At 50.1% G+C, this 19,507-nt stretch overlaps 2 protein-coding genes across 3 annotated transcripts in view; both read right to left on the bottom strand.

Annotated features, from left to right (window-relative positions):
- Window positions 1-319: 319 nt before the first annotated feature.
- Window positions 320-10,790, bottom strand: BUB3 (BUB3 mitotic checkpoint protein). 2 transcript variants are annotated; one of them, XM_028512073.2, is made up of 8 exons: window positions 10,687-10,790; window positions 10,043-10,237; window positions 9,502-9,571; window positions 7,417-7,568; window positions 4,791-4,949; window positions 3,331-3,508; window positions 2,862-3,078; window positions 320-658 (listed from the first exon to the last, which is right to left on the bottom strand). In XM_028512073.2, exons 2-8 carry the CDS (start codon window positions 10,235-10,237, stop codon window positions 649-651), a joined length of 981 nt encoding a protein of 326 aa, XP_028367874.1. In that variant the 5' UTR covers window positions 10,687-10,790; the 3' UTR covers window positions 320-648. The 2 variants fall into 2 exon arrangements, with proteins under 2 accessions (XP_028367874.1, XP_028367873.1); XM_028512072.2 differs by having other exon boundaries at window positions 320-1,878; window positions 10,687-10,787.
- Window positions 10,791-14,431: 3,641 nt separating this feature from the next.
- HMX2 (H6 family homeobox 2) overlaps window positions 14,432-19,507 on the bottom strand; it is an 8,388-nt gene continuing 3,312 nt past the window's right edge. Inside the window, exons 2-3 of the mRNA XM_028513711.2 lie at window positions 16,473-16,741; window positions 14,432-15,548 (exon numbers count right to left, since the gene is read on the bottom strand). Of these exons, the coding sequence (XP_028369512.1) occupies window positions 14,995-15,548; window positions 16,473-16,740 (822 nt within the window). The 5' untranslated portion in view covers window position 16,741 and the 3' untranslated portion in view covers window positions 14,432-14,994. The remainder of the gene's footprint in view (window positions 15,549-16,472; window positions 16,742-19,507) is intronic.

The raw sequence follows: 19,507 nt of genomic DNA, 5'->3' as shown, positions 1-19,507 counted from the left end.
ACCTCTAGGAGAGTGGTGCCCAAGGGCGCCCGTCAGCTGCCCTGCGGTCTGTGCCCATCCCATAAAGCTGCTAAGTCGGCTCGAGAGCCCTGCTGATCCAGCGGGCGGGCACGAGGGAAATGGCAGAACTCCAACAGATCACTTTATCCAGGACCGAATCCCAACGTACATCAGAATAGACGTAATTAAATGAGGCGGCGTGGACCTAAAGGTAAAATGTCATCCCCACCAGGCCCTTGATGAAGGCAGCTCTGCTCGACAGAAGCCTTTTTACAGAGTAAATTACATTAATTACCAACATTTGAAAACATCCAACATATAAGGGTTCTGAATCTCTGCTTTATTAAACAGCATGGACATAACAGGTTCAGATTATTTTACAAAAAGAGCTCAAGCTGCTCAGAAAAAGCGACTGGGCTTGCTGGGAGAAAAACGATTCTTGGACTACTGCACAAGGACACCAAGACTCCTCACCCTACACAAAGTCAGCGTGAAAGGGCGCAGACAAGTTTTGTCAGACAGGAAACAGAGAAATCCACACACTAAGTAACGCATCCACAAGGACTAGAACGCATCCTTAGGGGACAAGAATGTATTTGTAGGAAGGAAAACAAATCTTTCCATAGAGAAACCACTTTCGCGAGATGATTAGGTGGACCTGCAATGAAGAAAATACATTTCAAAAGATGGATTCAGATTTACACTGTTTTTACTGAAAATACTTAACAAATAAGACCTCTCTCTATATCAAAAGAATTTTAAAAATACACCATGGCTAAAATGGATTTCAGTAAAGGCCCAAGTCCCATTCAGAAACAGACATCTGCATGTAAGCAGAACAGAAAGTTTGGAAATAGCAGCACTATTTGGAACCACTCAGCTAAGCCAAGCTCGGTTCGTGTTCTGCTCCAGGGCATTACACTGAAACGAATCTCATTCTCACTGTAATTTTTTTTCTTTTTAACCTTAATCACCAGCGGCTGGGCAACTGAAATGGACATGAGAACTATATAAATGTCGGAAAAATATGTAAACCTCATTAACGTTTCCAAAGATTCATTTAGAGATAGAAATGGGTCCAAATAGATGCCTGTCTAAATGCACTGCAATTGCGTTACAATTATTTTTCCAAATACACAGATATGCTCTGTCTTTTCTCAGCTCATTACTGACTCAAACAATCTGCCCTTCTGGGATCAATTGTTTGCTAATAAATAATTGTTTACAGTCACAAAATGATGTTAGGAGGTTTTCTTATTAGTTTTCCTTCTGCACCCTAATAAGATTGAAAACTAGCTGATTCCCAAGAGTCTAACCTTAACCTCGCTTTGTTTAACAGCCCAGGAAATGATGAACCATCTGCTTCAGAAAATAATGGACGGCCAAGAGGAAATATTGTTTAATTGTAGATTAACCTCCTCATGAGGCAGTCTGAAGCAGCGTTAGAATGAGCAACTATAACCAGCAAAAGAAACAAACCACTAAGAGCCTTTTATTCTGCCATTAAAGGTCCAGAAAAAATGCAAAGGGATTTTTATTATCTGTGTTTATTTACAAACATTTATTTCCACGGTGGAAACAAAATCAGCAGGGTCAAAACTGATTCTCATAAGCGTCGTCACTGCCCTCCAGTTCTGTCTGCCCAAATACCTTCAACGCAGCAAACCATCAAACCAGCTCATGCACTTAAGTGTTCGTTTAAAAAAAATCAGTAACAACCTCTTATCCATTATTTTCAGGTTCTTATAATATTAAAATTAACATTTTCCCCTGGTTTCTTTGTTAATAGTAATAAATCCACCATTAAGGAGTACGAATTGTTTTATTATCATCAACATGGCACTTAAGTAAATGAAATCTTGTCAAGTACATGGTGACCTACAAGTTCAAAAGAAAAAAGAACAGCATAAGATCAAAATGGCCGGCCAGGACAAGACATACAAAAGTGAGAGAGCAAATGTAAACCCAGCCCTTCACCCAACAGGCTTCACATGCTAAGTCTTTTCTCAAGTCAAACCGGTAAAAGTATACACGAGACTGAGTTTTTAAAACTCTGCCCCCTCTCAGGGACTCAACCAGTTTAGCCAGGGTGCTGTACCATTTTAATTCAGAAAAATAAAGGAATCCTGAAAACATTCAGTTATTCCATAAATATTGATATTAAGGGTTTCCTACAAGGGCCTGGGTACAGAGAGACAAGGAATGGGACAGGACACCTGGGGTAGCTATTTTTGTGGCTTAACAAGTGCCTAAGTATCAGTTTTCCCTTAAGCCTGGGGCAGGTAATTAGGTAAAGAGCTTTGCCCTGTTGGTACCAAACACTGTAAATGGTCCTCGCCGTCAACCAAGAGCCATGGACAGCTGTGGAGATTTCCAAGCCCAGGAAATGCACTATCCCAGGCAAGGCCGTATTACTCTGGGTTTCCATAAGACCTGAAGGTCATTCACTTTGTGTAAATACTAAAGAAACAAACTCGGTGGAGAGGAAAGATTTTTGGCACTTCAAATTCGTAAAGATCTTAAATAGAATTTGCTTAAATAAATTATTCTTGAATTCCTCAGCTTAATTTTCAAGCAATGAGCTAGTAATAACTCCAGAGATTCAAATAACAGTGCCCATTCAAGAAGAATGAGAGTTTGACATTCTTCTCTACAAAACAACTAGGCACAATTTTATCCATCAGACGTCTATCAACCTACGGATATTGAAAGCTTGGGAGAACAAGATAAAATCAACTCCAACCCTACAGTCAGCTGTCATATCGAGCAGGCATCAACAAAGCTATTCATGAGTTTAGAAAAATTAATAAATCCTGGGTTGAATGCAAGAAAAGGCTCAAATACAGGTGAAGCATACTCACTTGGGTTTTGTTTCTGCATCTGTCACTTGGCGAATGAAGATACCATCTTCAGGATGTTCCGTGTCATCCATTTCATACATATATGATGATGCTATTGCAAGTGTGGTCCCATCATTACTGAAGGCAAGTGATGCGATGCTGGTGGGGTACCGATGGAACTGGCACAGTCGCTTTTTGTTAAACGGATCCCAGATATTTACAAATCCGTCAGAACCACCTGCAAGTAAATTTGAAAAAGTTAAATGATCCTTAAAAAGCAAAGAGAGAAATAACCATTATCTTTACAAATGGTTAATTTTTAAGATCACAGAAATTACATTTCCTCCCAAGTACTGTACCAGATTTCCCTGAATTTCATTAAAAGCAAGCACAGTTTTTTAAAGCTCTTCCTAAGCATAAATTTCTCATGTTCAATAGCAAAATTATGCTATCGTAATGACTAGACACATGTTAACACGCCATACTCTACCTGTGGCAAATGTATTGTGGATGTTGTGAAAGGAAATGGCATTGACTGGGTAAATCTGCTCAATGTTGTTTTCTTTCAGTCTGTGGCACTTGAAGGCGTACTTCTTCTTCTGCACCTCGGGGCTTGGGTCCAGGTACTCGACTGCCACCCGGCCTTCAATGGAGCTCAGGACATAACCCTGCCAAGCAGGAGCCAGGGAAAGCCAACAATGGTGAGTTCAGCTTCCAAAAACAAGGGACTAACACCCAAATTCAACCCACTCTACAGGAAGACTGTATCAGAAAGGAAAACAAAGTATGGCCAGGTTTTAACGAAGTGCTTAAGCTGTACCAGCATAGTTATAACTATTCCAAAATTTTAAGGACACTAACACTTGTTTGGCAAAAAAAAAGGCTATCATCACTTGTTTATGTCAAAAGTAAAAGATAAAATAAATATAAAATCTGTATTTTGTTTTTTCTTTAATTCTTCAAGGTATGAAAAAGATTTACTACTGAAAGACTGCTTATAGAAAAAAAAAAAAACAGTAAAATCTTACTTTAGTGAAACTTCCATTATAGAGATATACTCTAACAGAAAATTTTAGATATAAGACATAAAAATAGTTAAAAATACAAGCATATTTTAATCATGAATTTAAATCTCTTAAGTTTCAAGTAACTGCAATTTCTTATCTTCAATGAAAATTCACAAAACTGTGGGTGGGGGGTGTGATCAGCATTTGAGGTGCTGGCCTTTTAAGATAGAGGACCCAGAAAATAACGGGCACAATTGCTTCAAGCTCCACAACCACTAAAGGACACCCATAAACTTCCAAGATATCTGCTGTTTTTAGTGACTTTTCCACATGCAAAATCCCTATAGCAGCTGACCACACCACCAACTGTCCTTAGAACTTTAGGGTTTGATGATGGAAGGGTGCCCCACCCTGTGCATGAAGGGCTGGTCCCTATGAGGGACACAGCCTCTCTAACCTCAGGGGTATTCCTGTGAAAAATTTCAAGTTCTGGGCTAGACTTGCTACAGAACTGTTTGTCCTGAGGTTACCAAGAGGCCAAAAGAAAATAAGAGAGAAGAGCAAATCCCATAATCCTTCATTTCCAGACTCAAATTTGAACTCACTAGTCTGTAAACTGAAGTCTGTAGTCTGCAAAACTCTCCTTGATTACCATGTACCTGTCAGGCATCCGGACCCAGGTCTGCTAAGGAATCAGAGGGCCTCCATCAAACCGATGGCAAGCCACTTAGCCTCTCTGGACATCAAGGGCGCCTCTAAAATTGGTTTAACCCACTACCGTTAAACAGGAGGATGTCAAAAACACGCCTAACAAGGTCTAAATCACTACTCCAAAGAAAAGGCAAGGTTTTTAAAAGGTGGAGCCCAAGTCATTACCACGTAAGATCACATTCTCTGAACCCAAAGCCCGGGGGGGGGGGGGGGGGGGGGGCGTGGCACGCACCTGCCTGTTGGGGAAGGCCCGGATGCAGCGCGTCTGGTACTTGAGGCTGGACTCGCGGCGCTGCTGCACGTAGCCCATGTTCCGCAGGTCCCACACCAGCACCCTGCGGCCCGCCGTGCCCACGATCAGCCTGTCCCCCGACACCGAAAGCGTGTACACCTTCCGAGAAAGACCAAACCGGAAATCACCCGCTTGTCTGGAAATGGCATTACGGCCTAAAATAAAGCCCACTAATCACAAACCCATAAAAAGTTAGCTGCTTGGGTTCCCAAACACGCGCACCAAGTTTTAAATACTGCAGTTACACAAACCAACTAATCACACAAAATAATGGACCCGAGATACACTTAATGCTTAACCAGGTACCGTATAACGTGCATTCTAATTAACTGCAAAAAATGCTGTCGAGGGCTTCTCTTCATTATTGAAACAAATTAAATTTTTAAACAGCTTTCCCAACCTTGTTTCATTTAGTGACAATATAAAAGTATAAAAACACTCAGAAAGGAGACGATAAAGCCATAAAACAATTCAAGATGGCTTCCAAGGGGCTTCTGGCCTTTCACAAAACAAGCATTCTCAAAGTCACTTTGCTCAGACCACCTCTGGAACGAGATCTCGTGCTGGAACTCTAAAACCCGGACTTCCCAGCTGTCGCACTAAATACCGAACAGGCCTTTCCAGGAAGAGTGAGGGAGCCGTACCAATTAGCTGCTTAGTTGCTTTTGGTGCATATGAACTCAAAATTTAAAAAATATATAGTGCCTGGCATGTGACAAAGCAAATTCTCGTGCCCCGACATCATACTACATGCTTAAAATAAGTTCATCTTTAGGAAAAATTTTAAAAGCATATTGTCCCATAACAGTATTTTCCCCTCATTAACATCATTTTTCAATGTTAAAACAACTTCCATGAAAATTCCTTTATAATAAATCATAATGTCATACACACAAGGTTCAAAGTGGTTAATTTCAAAAATGTTATTTGGAGACCACATAGAGATAGCAAATTTATGAAAATGGTGGCAAAATGTATTTCCCTGATCATGTTAAATCTTTTTTTAAATCTAGCCTTAGTATACAAAATTATTGCTGATTATTACTTTCTGTAAACAAGCAACTCTGATTTAATATATTTAAACCTGAAGAATCATTATAAAGCATGAAAAGGCTCCATAATATGGTAAGACATCTCTTAAACATATTAAACCATATAGTCAATAATCACTAATATGTTAACTACAAACCACCAGTCAAAAAAACCAAGTTAGGTTTAACAATGTAACAACCCAGTAGTCTCCACAATCTGGCCTTAAAACTCAACAACTATTTTGACCAAGGGAAAGATGAGGAATTAAAGACTCAAAAGAGTAGATTTAATATAGGCATATTTAATTAAGAGAAATATAAGATTTACCAGTTGATTCAGAAAACAAAATGTTTGTAGAAAAATAGAAATTAACCTAAGTCACATAAAACACCAAACTTAAAAAATACAGAATCCAGAAAGAAACCCATTTATGATAGTCCAATCAGACTGGAAATGTTATCTTCACCCTTTATACAGGTGACACAAGACCCTAATCGAGCTCCTACCCCCACCCATCATCAGTCAAGCGAAGCCGCTGCCTCGCTGCTGACTAGGTACACTCATCTATCAGAGGAGGAAGTACTCAAAGCAGTGACATAATGAACCCTGCTGAACCAATGAGCAGCCTGACTCAGTGTGGCTGTCCATTATGTGATATTCTGTCAGCAATTCATCACAGCTCTTAACATGCTACACGCAACCATAAATCAAAACTAGAAACAATGCAATTATTTTACTCCGAACAAAGGTCCTGCCAGGAGTGGATTCGACTATGAAGTGACAAAAATAACGGCTCCTGGGACGCACTCCGGTCCATGGTGACGGCCGGCCGGCCCGAGCTGAGCAGCGTCTGCATGCTGAGGAAACAGACTCGAGTGAAGGGCACCTTTACCCGGCTGCAACAATCCACCTTTGGAACCCACTCCCACTTGATCGAGGCTGATGAGCACACAACAGGAATGCCCAACGACACTCGCACGGTGCAGACCAGGAGGTCAGGATAACGTGCGAAGACTCCGTTTGGAGGAGCTTGGTTCACCAGAGCCTCCGAACACCCGTCAGTGCCAACAAATGGCCAGAACGAGGGCACACGGGCCTCCTTTCTCGCCCGCCTTGAAACGATGACCCATCTCACCCTCCTAACGGGAAACTCAATGAAACCCCAGGTCACAAGCTGAGTGAGGGATGCTCCACCCCGCTTCTGGGTTGGACACGTCAAACCCCATTTAAGGCAATCCAACAGTCTTTGCTAAATGACTTCTCTGAAAATCTCAGTCCTGGGACATTCAGCATGAGCAACACACAGAAATGTATTATTTAAGCTAGTGCTCTGTCTGCAGTACAAACAAACATGACAACTGACAGAAAAAATTTGACCAAAATAAATTTCCCTTTGTGTCAAAATAGTTTTATGTACGTGGGTTTGTAAAACAGACTCGTCCAGTCTTAATTCAATATTCAATACCGTATTCATCAATCATGCATCAAACCACCCCAAGGCCCACAGTTCCTGTTATGAATACAAAGAGCCTACCTTTTCAGGCTGCGAGAAGGTCCCCGCATTACAGGGAGTTCTGGGGTCCCACAGTTTAACTGTCTGATCCCAGCTCCCAGTAACCATCACATTAACTTCTGGACAGTATTCAACACATCGGATAGGGGCATCGTGGGTTCCAACGAGATTTTCTAGAGAAAAACAAAATTAGTTTTACTATACCTGCAAAACAAAAATTCAAGTGAACAAAAGAAGGTGACATTCATCCCACTGTAATGAATCCACTTCCACCAACTCTAAGCAAAACCCACACCCAGAAAAATTTCTCCAGGGCTACAAAAGTCGCCCAACCCTCGCTGTCCACCTCCCGGGGCACAGCTGGACGCACTGGCATGCCGCACGCCAAAGGCTCTCCTCGCCTGACCCCAGATCCCTCGGACGAGGAGCCTTGTTTAACTCTGTGGGTCTGACTGTGTGCAGTGTGGGTTCTGATACACGGCAGGTGTCCATGAAATACTTGCTGAATGAACAAATGCTGAATGAACAAACGAGCAGGTAACTTGTCCTCTGGACCTGAATAAAACTCATCACATTAAGCCAATGTTAACAAGAAACTTATTAAAGTGGCAATAGATTATCCCAGATCTGGGGATGGAGGAGGTACAGTCTTATGATTAATCCACTTGGTTTTATGATGATTTCTTTTTTCCTTGTTTCCTTCTATTTTAAATATTTTATTTATTTTTAGAGAGAGGGGAAGGGAAGGAGAAAGCAAGGGAGAGAAGCATCAATGTGTGGTTGCCTCCTGCACACTAGGGACCCAGCCCACAACTCAGGCACGTGCCCTGACTGGGAACTGAAGCCGCGAACCCCGGCTTCGCAGGCGCGCACTCAGTCCACTGAGCGACACCAGCCAGGGCCTCCTATTCCAACACATAATTTTTTTCCTTCCCAATTCAACTCTTCACCATCTCATTCACTCATTCAACTAACACCTACTAAACGTCTACTATGTGCCAGAATCTATGCCAAATGCTAAGGATGCAACAAAGAACAATAAGTGGTCTTGATCCTCAAACAGGAAACCTATTAAAAACATCATTTAAACAAGAAAAAAAATCTCTTAAGTTCGGCAGTGACCTTCAGAGCATAAACAGCTAATTCCCTTAATTATGGTCTCCAGCATCAAAAATGTTTTTAAGTTTGCTTCTCAGAGTTTTTTCGCTCCTAAGTCTTCGAGCACACAGGACCCAAAGCTGCAAACCAGCGCGCCGTGCAGGAGGGAGAGGCTGCCGGCAAACAAAGCCCGACACCTGCAGCCGTGAGCGAGCGCAGAGTGACTGTCCTGCACATGCCGCTCCTCGACTGGCTGGTTTCCTGACAAAACACCGTGCCATCCTCTGTGCACCCTCCCACTGGCCCACTCACGCTCCTCTGGTCGTGTCTCCGTGATGACGTGCCAGCTCCTTCCAGGGCATCAGTGTCTACCACGTGCACATTACCCCCCAAAATGGGAATTTTTACAAAGCTCTGCTCGAGAGCCCTGTGCAGCTGGGCTCCAGCACAACCTCTGCTCTGCACCAAAGTCACTGTAAAAATTGGGGTAAATCATTTCCCATCTGGCCTCTAAGACATGATTATCTAAGAGAAAACGTGCCATCTTCTTATTCATCCAATAAATGTAATAATTAAAGCACATTCTAGGCTAAGTAATGATATGAAATTAATGTAGTACCAGGACAGGATGGCTATTTATCACACTATGCTTTTCCAGGCCTACCTCCCCTCAGTCTACACTAAACTGACTCCCGGAGAGAGAACTGAAACCTCAGCCCTGGAGGTCCCACCCACTGGGGAGGCTGAGGTAAAGGTCGGACTTCAGGCCCCTTCCCGGACACAGTGGCCGTGGGAGATCAGAACTAGCTTTACTGAAAAAATACACGCGCACCATTTAGTGATCAGTAACTTAAACTGGTTTACTCATCAAAACAAAAAAGTCCTAGATACAATCCATTTTTGCTTGTATCTTAACCAACCCAGGACCCAAGCAATTCAAAAATGACTCTTCCTAAATAAATACACGCTAGTGCACTAGCCAAGCAAACAGGTGAAAAGCTGGATTACCTTGATCCGTGTTCAGATCATGCATTTTCAATTGATGATCTAATCCCCCACTCCAGGCATGTGTTGGATCCTGCAACATAAAGTGTCAAGTCGTGTAAAAGTTACAGAGCTTCAGAGTGTTTCAAAATTCCAGCCAACTGATCGGGCTCACTCTAAACAAAAAGCAGCACCAAAATAAACCTAAACTACTGTCAGGAAGTTCAGGAAGAACAGCCAGGCAGACGGACATTCCTATTTACCAGCAACCAGGCCTACCGTGAAACAAGGCGGCCACGTTTGATCGTCTGGCTGCAAATTTCAAACATGTCTGTCCTACGCCAAGACTGCTGGCGGGGCTGTTCAACTCCACTTTTAAGGGGAGGCTGGGTGTCCGACGTTTGCATGCCCCCAGGATCACACACCAGTACCTGGCGTGTCGGGGATAGGTAAGCACCTGTCCAGACACCCCCCCCCCCCCCGCCCGCCCTGCACGGGAAGAGAGAGGGTCGCTCCCCCAACGCGGGACCCGGGACCCCAACCCGCAGCAGCAGCGGGCACCTACGTAGAAGGCGCAGTCCAGGACGGCGCCGGTGTGCTGGTACTTGAGCCGCATGGAGTTGGCCGGCACATCGTAGAGGCGCACCGACGTGTCCCAGGACGAGACCAGCAGGAACTGGGAGGTGTTGGGGCTGAACTTCACCGAGGAGATGCCGTCCTCGGGGGGCTGGTTCAGCTTGAACTCGTTCGAACCGGTCATCTATGGGACAAGCGACCCGTGAGAGGCGCCCCACCCCCCGCGCCCACCGCCCGCGAGGGCGCCAGGTCTGGGGCTCGGGCGGTCGCGGGCCTCCCCACGGACCGAGAAGGCGACGGTGACGGGGCTTGTGCGCCTGCGCGAAGCCTGCGCGCCCACCGGGGTCGGAACTCTCCCCTCCATCCCCCCCACCGCCCCAGAAGCGCCCCAAACCGCCCAGCCCGCGCCTCCACACCCCGAACTCCAGCCCCCGGCCGGACCCGCCGCAGCTCTCCACCGCCGCTGCGGGCTCCCGCACCTCGGCCCCTCCCCTCTGGGGCCTGCAGCCCCGGATGCTCCTAAAATAAAAGCGGGGGAAGCGAAACGTGTTCCCAGCGGACGGCTCCGCCTGCCCCGGGCCCGGGGGGCCCCCAGAGAGTCTGCTTTCGCGCCCCGTCGTCTCTTCCCGCTACCTCGCTTCCCCTTCCGAATCGATTTGGTCGTGGCTGGCCGCCGCCTCGCTTCGCTCGGAGCACTCGCGGGCTATGCAAAGTAGGCGGGAAGGAAGCTCCAGCGCATGCCTCCCATTGGCTAAATTCAAATGCCAACGTCTCATTTTAGGCAGCTGATTGGTCCGTTCTGAGACCTGGTGTCGGTCAACCCTGGTATCCTCTTCCGGCTCAAAGGCAAACCTCGGCTTTTCCGATCACGTGGTCTTGCTTCGCCACAAGGCTGAGGCACCCTCCGAGTTTGTGCTAAAGGAGCCAAAACTACAACTCCCACGAGGCATCGCTCCAAGGCTGCGTTCACGCCCTCCCGGACACGTGTGCGGCACGCTGGGAGATGTAGTCTCCCTGAAACCGGCGCCCTGCCAGTCCTCTTGGACTACTGAGAGGCCAAGAAAAAGGATTCTGTTTGGGGCTCACCCCATCTGAGTAAATCTCGCAGACACAAGAACCCCATTCTGATCAATACTCCTACAGGCGTAAATTATTCTCCCTTTTACTGGGCGCCGGTGAAGTTAACCAAAAACTGAAATAGAGAAGAAAACGTTTACTCTTATGAATTGCATTGTTTCCCCCTGATGTTTTCTCATTTTCCTGGGTTTCCACCTATGAGCCAGGTCTCACATCTCCTATTGTCTTAAGGCCTATTGACAGAATAGAAACTCATTTTTATTTATACTATGCTTTATGACTCCATTGCATCTTTTCACAAACATTTGAGTGCCTACTGTGTGCCGGGCCTGGTGAGAGGCTGGGATGATGATGCATTCATCAGACCAGTCCTTGCTCTGCACAAACTCCCTGTCCGGATGGGTGAACAGACTGGGAAACAAATAATTTGCAATGTGTTAAAGCTTAAATACTTCTTTTAGACTTATTTTTAAATGGGGTCTTAAAATTACAGCCACGAGCTTCTCCCTGCCCACTCCACCCCATCTAAACAACTCCCTAGAGTTTTGAGCTGTTTGCTCCATTTGCTGTTTCTAGAACCCTCCACAAATAGGAGAATCAAGAAGGTTGCTTCTGTAACAAGAAAACGATTTGATCTCCATGAAAGAAAATCAATACTTAATTTGTAACTGGAATGCTGTGACTCAGTTACTCTTAAATATGAAAAACTCACTGAAAACTGTCAAATTTTCACTGTCCTTTGTGGAAAAAAATTTACTTTATTATGTAACTTTGTATGAAGTGGGAGGAAATTGTTGACGTTAAAGTGCTTTAAGGCACATTCATGGAGAAAAAAGTTTGGTCTTCATGCATTCACATACATTGACTCAGGTGTACATTTTTTCCTGATTCCTGGCACAATAAACGCACATGCAACCACCCTTCTCCCCACTGTATCGATGATGTCACTGCTAAAAGGTCAGATTCTTGACCTTTCTCCTCACCCGTTCTCATACTGGATTCTCTGTCTCTTCTCTTTCAACAAGCTAATGTCTAGGTTAAGAATTTAAAATGCAGTGCCTTATGCCATTCTAACTTTGGCTAAATAATTTTAACTCCAAATAATTTTATTTGGTTCCCTCTCTCCGTTGCTTATTTAATTCTATTAGTGTTTCGAGATTCTGAGCATGAATTATCCACTAATAAAATCTAAGTGTATTTCATTATCCAGTGTGTGTATGATTCAGGTCCCTCTGGGCATGCAGTTGCAACCAGACTCGATTTGAGTTTTAAGAAACGTCAATCTTTTAAATCCAGTTTAGAACCTGAAAGGAGGCTGATGATTTTGCTGATTATTCAAATGAATTGATAGTCTCAGAGATAGGAAACCTGGCCACAATGGAGTCTCCAGCAACATTGTAAATCCAAATGCAAAGTCGTGTGTATGTGTGTGTGTGTTCAGTGCTTAGTAACCTGGAAGAGAGAGGAATTTCTAGAACTAATTACACTGTTAGATCAATTTGCTAATTTCTGAAATAGTCAAAAGAGAGAAACGCCCACTCTAGGACAAACTGAAAAACGGCCATCCCTAAAATCGTAAAGGGCAAGATGTTGCCACTAAGTGACTACAATGGCTACGGAAAACCACCTTCTGCACAAGAAGCCTAAGGAGGATGTAGCGACCCAATACTTTCAAAACCATCATTCTCTTGGGGGGAAAAAAAAGAACACAATCTGTTGAAATGCAGACAAAAATCCTGTGGATGGAATAGTCCTATACCAGTAGTCCCTTGAGAACCCTGTTGTTATTTCTGCATGGAATATTCAAACAGCAACTTTAGAAGAAAAGAAGAATTTAAAGTGGGTCACCTGGAAAGAGAGGAAGTACTTGAAATAAAATATGTGTACCAAATAAATCAGAAGAAAAACGGGCCCAGTGCCACTTTTCTCTCTCTCTCTCTGAATAGCCAATATTGAGTTCTAAGCAAGTAGTAGGGCCCAGTACTTATTTGTCGAATTGAACTCTGTTGAAATGAAATAAAGGCAACTGAGCTAACTTAGCATTGGCAGACGCGTTTCGTGGGTAACATCCTTCGGATGTCAACTCCACATAAATGGTGACTTATGAAATCTAATGTGAGAAGAAAAATACGACCTCAAAACGGACACGAGATCAGACATTTGAGACAGAATACTGCGGGTCACGGATGGTTTACGGGTATCCTAGATGCTCTCACAAAATGCAGACCGTTCCCGAGCCTCAGAGAGACAAGTCAATCACAGAAACGCTCCCTTCCTAGAGGTCAGACCGGGCCTCGGCGCTCCCGGCGCCTTTGCACCGGCTCAGGGGATGGGAGGCAGGAGGCCCCTGGTGCTCTTCCCAGTGACACCAAACACCAGCCCCTTCTAAACGCAAGGCTCCCTTTCCCGACGCTTTACAAGGAACAGGTGGCTGCGATTTAACATTGCGAGACTCCGGGATTTGCGTAACACTCGCGCAGCTCTTCTGTCGGTGCGGCGCCCTCGCAGCGGGCGTGTGAACCGCGGTGTTGGGGCGCAGAAGTCCGTGGGCGCCCGGGCCGCGCAGCAAGCTTTCATTCAGTGAGAGTGGCCACGTGCTTGCGCGTGATCCGGCCCCTTAGTCACGTACAATGCAAACTATGAGCACCACCCAAAACAAAAGTGTGTGGGAGAGGCGCCTTTTTCTCCCGCACTTTCTCTTGCCTGGTCTCTAGCCTCAGAACCCTCCTGGGCCGAAGTGCCACCTTTCCGCGCCCAGTTCCCGAGCCGCGGAGGATGAACAACTGTGCCACGCGCCCGGGAAATGTGCGCAGTCGCAGGCCTATCGCGCCAGGCTCGGGGGACTACCAAAGCGGACTCTTTACCCGATCCAGGAAGCGCTGCCCCACCTGCCCTGCACCCTTGGAGAGGAGGCTGGCGTCGCTGGTTGAGCCATGTCACAGGACACGCTGCTGCGGCCATGCCCCAGGCGTTGCGGGTGCTGGGAAGATGCTGGCTCCGGGGAGGCATCCGCTTCCGCAGTAATCTCTGCCTCCCTGCCTTTGTCCCTCTTGGCGCGGGTTCCCGAACTGGATTCGGTCCGGGTGCGCCTCAGCCAGCTCCAGCATGGAGCGTCAGGGAGTGGAAGGTGGTGCACTCCAGCCCACAGGCTGCCAGAGTCAGAGTCCCAAACTTTAACCCCTGACCCCGGCCCCACCCTTCACGTGGGGCGAGCCAGCCAACACACACCCCCAAACCCCTCCACCCAAACGCGAGAAAACGTTCCACGTGTTAGCACGCCAGACAATCAATGCCGCCAAAGTTAGCAACGATGCTTAAAATGTTTTATTATTTTCTTTAAAAATATTTACAGATCTGAAATCTCCCCCTTTTGCCCCTACCCATCCTCGGGAGGAGGGAAACGGGAGGAGGCGTTGAGATAATTGTCCAAAGCCCCCACGGGCTGGCGTGGCTGGCCGTGTGTGCATGTACGTATATACAGATGTATAGAAGGGGAGAGTAGTGTACCTGGCTTTGTTGGTGCTTTTCAAATTTTTTTTTCCTACCAATCAACGTCGATCTGGCCGAAACTCCCTTTCCCACCACCCGAGAATATCCCTTCCACAATGGTTTTCAAAGCATACTGGTTTGTTTGGGGTGTAGAAAGCAGGAGATCTGGCTTTGAGGAATGCTGATAAGTACCCGAAACAATCAAAACAAAAAGTAGGGCCGAGGCCATAAATAAAAGATAATGAATACACATGGTGTATTTCTTAATATTTCTGGCACTACGCTGCCGCGCTCCGGAGCCCTGGGAGCGGGCGGCGCGCGCCAGGCGCGCGGGCGGCCAGAGGCGCGCGGGGAGGCGCCGAGCCGGCGCCCCGGTCAGTAGTCGAGTTTGTTATAGAGGTTGTAGAGCGGTAAGGCCGAGAGGTTGCTGCCCGGGTAGTAGAGTGGCGCGGGGAAAGCGAGGGAGCGCGGCACCGGCACGCGCAGCAGCGAGCTGTCCCGGAACACCAGCGGCATTCCCACCAGAGTCTGCGCGGAGGCGTGCGCCATGTTGGCCGCCTCCAGCTCGGCCGAGAGCTGCCGCTTCCACTTGTTGCGGCGGTTCTGGAACCAAGTCTTGACCTGGGTCTCCGTGAGCTGCAGGCTGGAGGCCAGGCAGGCGCGCTCCGAGCTGCTCAGGTAGCGCTTCATGTCGAAGGTGGACTCGAGCTGGTACACCTGGCTGCGCGAGAAGACCGTGCGCGTCTTCTTCTTGGCTGCGCCGGCCTGCCGCTCGGCTCCGTTGTCCCGCGGCCGCTCGGACCCTGGCGACGGGGAGCCCGCGGAGAGGAGCCTCTCTTTCTCTTCCTTAAAGTCCGGGTGCGAAGGAGAAAGGAAAGGCGTGTGTTGAGAGCTCGCCGGCCCTGCGCCTCCGCTGCCCTTGGTGTTACCTGGGGAGTGAGAACAGAAAAGGAGGCCATGGAGGTGGGGAGCCTCAAAAAGCCACCCCGGCTCTGGCCCGGACCAGGGGGCCTGGCAAGCGGCCGCAGCCTCGTTCCTGTCTTCTTTGGTCCCAATCCCTTCCCCTCTAGCTGGAACCTAAAGCGCAGCACTCCCGGCTTTTCAAAAAGCAACAGGAGAGAGACGCAGCTACTTGGAGTCTGGGTTCTCTGTGCCCCCGGCTCCGTGCAAGGACGTGTGGCAATACGGGTGGGAGGTCTGGAGGGGGAGCATGGACATCATTTTTAAAGGTGAATTTTGCCTGGTAATAACTGAGCTGGAGGAGTTCCCCGAGCTTTATAGGGTGGCATCATTTCACAGGCCGTTTGTTCGGAAATCGTGCTAGGGACGAATGCGGGGCTCCCCTTCGTCAGATGCTGTAAAAAGGAACCATCTCTGAAAGGCACCATTGTCAATCATCCTGGAGGGCTAATCATGCCGAGGAGGAGGAGGAGAGAGGGAGAGACAGACAGAGACCATGAGAGAGAGAGAGAGAGAGAGACCACCGAAAGAAACTGCGGCAGAGACCGCTCGGACCCGACTCTCAGACCTCGAGTTCAGGGAGTGTCAGATGTGCTTAGGGACGGTGAGCGCAGAGCCGGGTGTGCGGCCGGCCCTGTGCCCTGCCCGCTGTGGTGCACTCTCCTTCCAGCTCAGCCTTCCCCGAGACCGCGCCGCGCAAGGTCTGAGCTCCCGGCGTCCTCCCGAGCGCCTGCGGGGCCGAGGCGGCAGCACCACGCGCCCGTTTCCTCCCCTCAGACCCGGACCCCGGGCAGCCGCGGCTCTGGCCAGCGGGGGTGCGATGCGAGAGGCCCCGCACAGCTTCCCTCCCCTAGGGCTGGCTTGCGGTCGACCGGGCGGCGTGCGATCCTTACCCAGGCAAGGAAAGGGGATGGGGGGGTGGTGCTTGGGGCCCGGCTCCTTGGGGCCGTGCGGGTCTGGGCAGAAGCAGGCGGGTGCCTTCCAGCCGTCGTCCGGCTCCTCCTCCTCCGAGGACACGGACAGGCTGCGCTTCCTGGCCGGCCAGCCGGCGGGCTCCCGTGGCGCTTCCGAGGGGCCCCCGCCCAGGATGGACTGAATGGTGAAGCTGGAGACGCCGCCGGCCGCCGGACACCTCTTGCCCGCATCTTCCTTGCTGCCCATCCTGGGTTCATAAGAAATCGGAGGAAACCAAGAACTCCCTTTAGAGACGATCAGAGTGGAAGGTGGTGCAGGCAGGCAGGCGGGGGGGAGGGGCGGGGAGGAGAGTCAGGGGGAGGGGGCGGCGAAGCTGGAGAGGCGTCCCCTCCGCGCGGGGGGCACGCGGGCACGGGACGGCTGCGCGGGGGGTCCTCGGCCGCCGGGCTCCGGGTGCGCCCGCCGGGCCCCAGCGCGAATGCCCCTTCTTCGCCCGCCAGCTCTCCGGGTCCCCGGCTGCGCGGAGGTGGCGCGGCCTCATTTGCATAGAGGTTCCCGGGACCTGGCCAATCGCAGCGCCGCAGAGCGGCCCGGAAATTTTCAAACAGCCGCGGCCGGGAAAGCGGCGCCCGGGCCGGCCGGAGCCCCGGGAGCCGGCCCGGCGTCCGCGGTGGCCGCCCGGCGACGAAAGCAGCGCAAACTCCTCCCCAGGTCTCTGGCCTCCGTCGAGGCTCTGACCGCGGGGACCGCGGCACTGTCGAGGGGCAGGGACTGCGCGCGCTCGGAGCTGAAAGGGCCCGACTCCTCCCCCAGGCTACGGGGACGCACGCCCTCGGAGGAGCCGGCACAGGCTGCTCCAGGACCCTCCCCCAGCCTCCCGCCTCCTCGTCCAGACCTGCGGCGCGGCGCCGGGAGCCCCGGGACCAAAGCGCCCGCGGCGGAGAGTTGAGAGGAGGAGCATGCGCCTTGGAACTGACGCTATTTCCAGAGCCCAGCTGCGAGGCCGGGAGCAGACTTGCCTAAGGACGCCCACCCCCGTCACGGGCCCCGCGGGGCAGCACTATCGCGGGGCCGGGGGGGGGGGGGGGACGAAGGGGGAGCCCTAGATGTTGTTTCAAAAGATCGTGTGGTTCGAGTCCCAGCACCACCACTTACACGTTGCGTGAACTTGGGCCAGGCCGGTCCCAATCGGAGCTTCAGTTCACGCGTGAACTGAACTTCTCTTTAGCATCACCCCTCCTCTCCCGTTTTGGGGGTTGCCTTAAGTAAGAATGAGAAAGCCCCCAAAAGTCCAGACGCACTAGAAGCTCCTAGTAGGTACTCTGCAGACCTTTGCTGAAGAGGTCACGGCCCGCCCTCCTGTTCCACAGGTGACTTTGCCGTTGTTGTCACCACCCCCCTCCACTGGCAAACATTGGAGAACACGGAATTGCTGCAGAAACAGAAGCTCTTTGCTCCCAGGGAGGAGAGGGAAGGAGGCGAGGGAGAGACCGCGGTTTTAGAATTGGGCCAAGTCCGCTCACACCTCGACTTCGAATAGGATACGTCAACTTTCTGAGCCTCAGTCCCTTCATTCCTAAAATCTGGGGAAGCCACGCCAACCTCCCACAAGCTATGTGAGGTTGAAGTGCCCGACTCCTCGCCGTCCCCTCTGAGCCCTGGCTCTCCCCACTTTAATTCCTCCCCCCCCCCCCCCCCCCCCGCAGATCAGCCCTGCGGGGGGCAAAACGGTTCGGGCGCGCAGTTGTCTACCCAAGATTCCTGGAAACCAAGGTGAGTGGAGGCCCCAAGGCGCTCAGGCAACCCCGCCTCCTGGGTCTGTGGCCTCTCCCTATCCAGCAGAGAACGGATCCTGGAAGCCCTGCCCCGAGGGTGCCCCCCAAATGCAGCCAAGGTGGAGGGGAGACTCTGGCGTCAGGCCCCAGCAGCGTCCACCCGCCGCAGGATGACGGTGCAGCTTCCTCCTCGCCGCGCCGTGCCCAGGTTATTGAGTAGAGCGCTTATAATATCATTAGCTGCGGTGAGTTAGCGACTGCAGCCCTGCCCGTGGCAGAACCTCTCCCTACTTAACTTCTCGAAGGGCTCGTTAATGGGCTAATTGATTAGGAGTCGGCGGCGCAGCCGGGGCAGGGGCAGGCGAGGGGGCGGGGGCCAGGGGCTGTGCGCCAAGGCCCGCGAGGCCGGCGAGGGGCAGGTGCCGGCCTCCGTCACCGCATTAACCTCTTCAGGACTCGGCGGCGGGGTCGAGACACATTACAAATGGTCAGCTTTAATCATGGTGTCAGCTCATTAACCCGGAAGGACCCGGCGCTGAAATACAATTTGTACGTCCTCCGCCCGGCCGAGGCACCGACTCGGGGCCAGGTTGCAGGGGCTCGCGCGCGCTCCCGCATGGTCGGGCGGCAGAGGGGAGGCTCCTGGAAGGAAAGAAACACCGGGCTTGCTCCCCCGCCTGCGGCCTCTCCCCTACCGCAGACACCCTACCGGGGCGCTGTCTTTCCGCCCGGCCAAGGCTTCCCATCAGGAAACTGGCCAACCCCAGGAGTGGAACTGTCCACCCACTGGGGAAGACAGGAAGTTGGCTGGTGAGTTGGCTGAAGCCTTCTGAGCTAGATACTCGGTGCCGACAACCAGGAACAAGTGGGGATGTCCCATCATTCCTCACTTTAACCCCCACAGCAAACCTGTGGAGCAGATCCTTGCCCCCCAATGTAAAGGCATGGAAACTGAGGCTTAAAAAAAAATGACCAGGCCAAGCAGAATAAGCAATATGGAAGCTCAAGGTTTTCCCACTGTACCCAGTCATTGGGAGGGGGTGAGGGGCAGAGCAGGCACTGGCTTTGAGCTTAGGGCATGGCTGCAAAGAACACTGAGGAACTTCCCCTCTCGGGACAGCGTGGGGGGGGCGGTTATCTGTGGTTGGGGTGGAGGGCCCATGAGGTTGGCCTCTCCCAGGGCAGGGGCCTTGAGAAGTGGCCACCAGGCCTTTGAGGTGGGCCTCGGAGAAGCAACG

Source organism: Phyllostomus discolor, chromosome 5, assembly GCF_004126475.2.
Source record: "Phyllostomus discolor isolate MPI-MPIP mPhyDis1 chromosome 5, mPhyDis1.pri.v3, whole genome shotgun sequence".
NCBI lineage: Eukaryota > Metazoa > Chordata > Mammalia > Chiroptera > Phyllostomidae > Phyllostomus > Phyllostomus discolor.
Note: the sequence above shows the minus strand (reverse complement) of the source record. Positions and strands in the feature narration are given on the sequence as shown.

Coding starts and splice junctions, on each gene's coding strand:
- BUB3 (XM_028512072.2), bottom strand. CDS start 10,237: ATGACCGGTTCGAACGAGTTCAAGCTGAACCAGCCCCCCGAGGACGGC. Junction 7,569..9,501: donor TGATCTGAACACGGATCAAG/GTAATCCAGCTT, acceptor GTTTTTCTCTAG/AAAATCTCGTTGGAACCCAC. Junction 3,509..4,790: donor GGGCCTTCCCCAACAGGCAG/GTGCGTGCCACG, acceptor CCTGCTTGGCAG/GGTTATGTCCTGAGCTCCAT.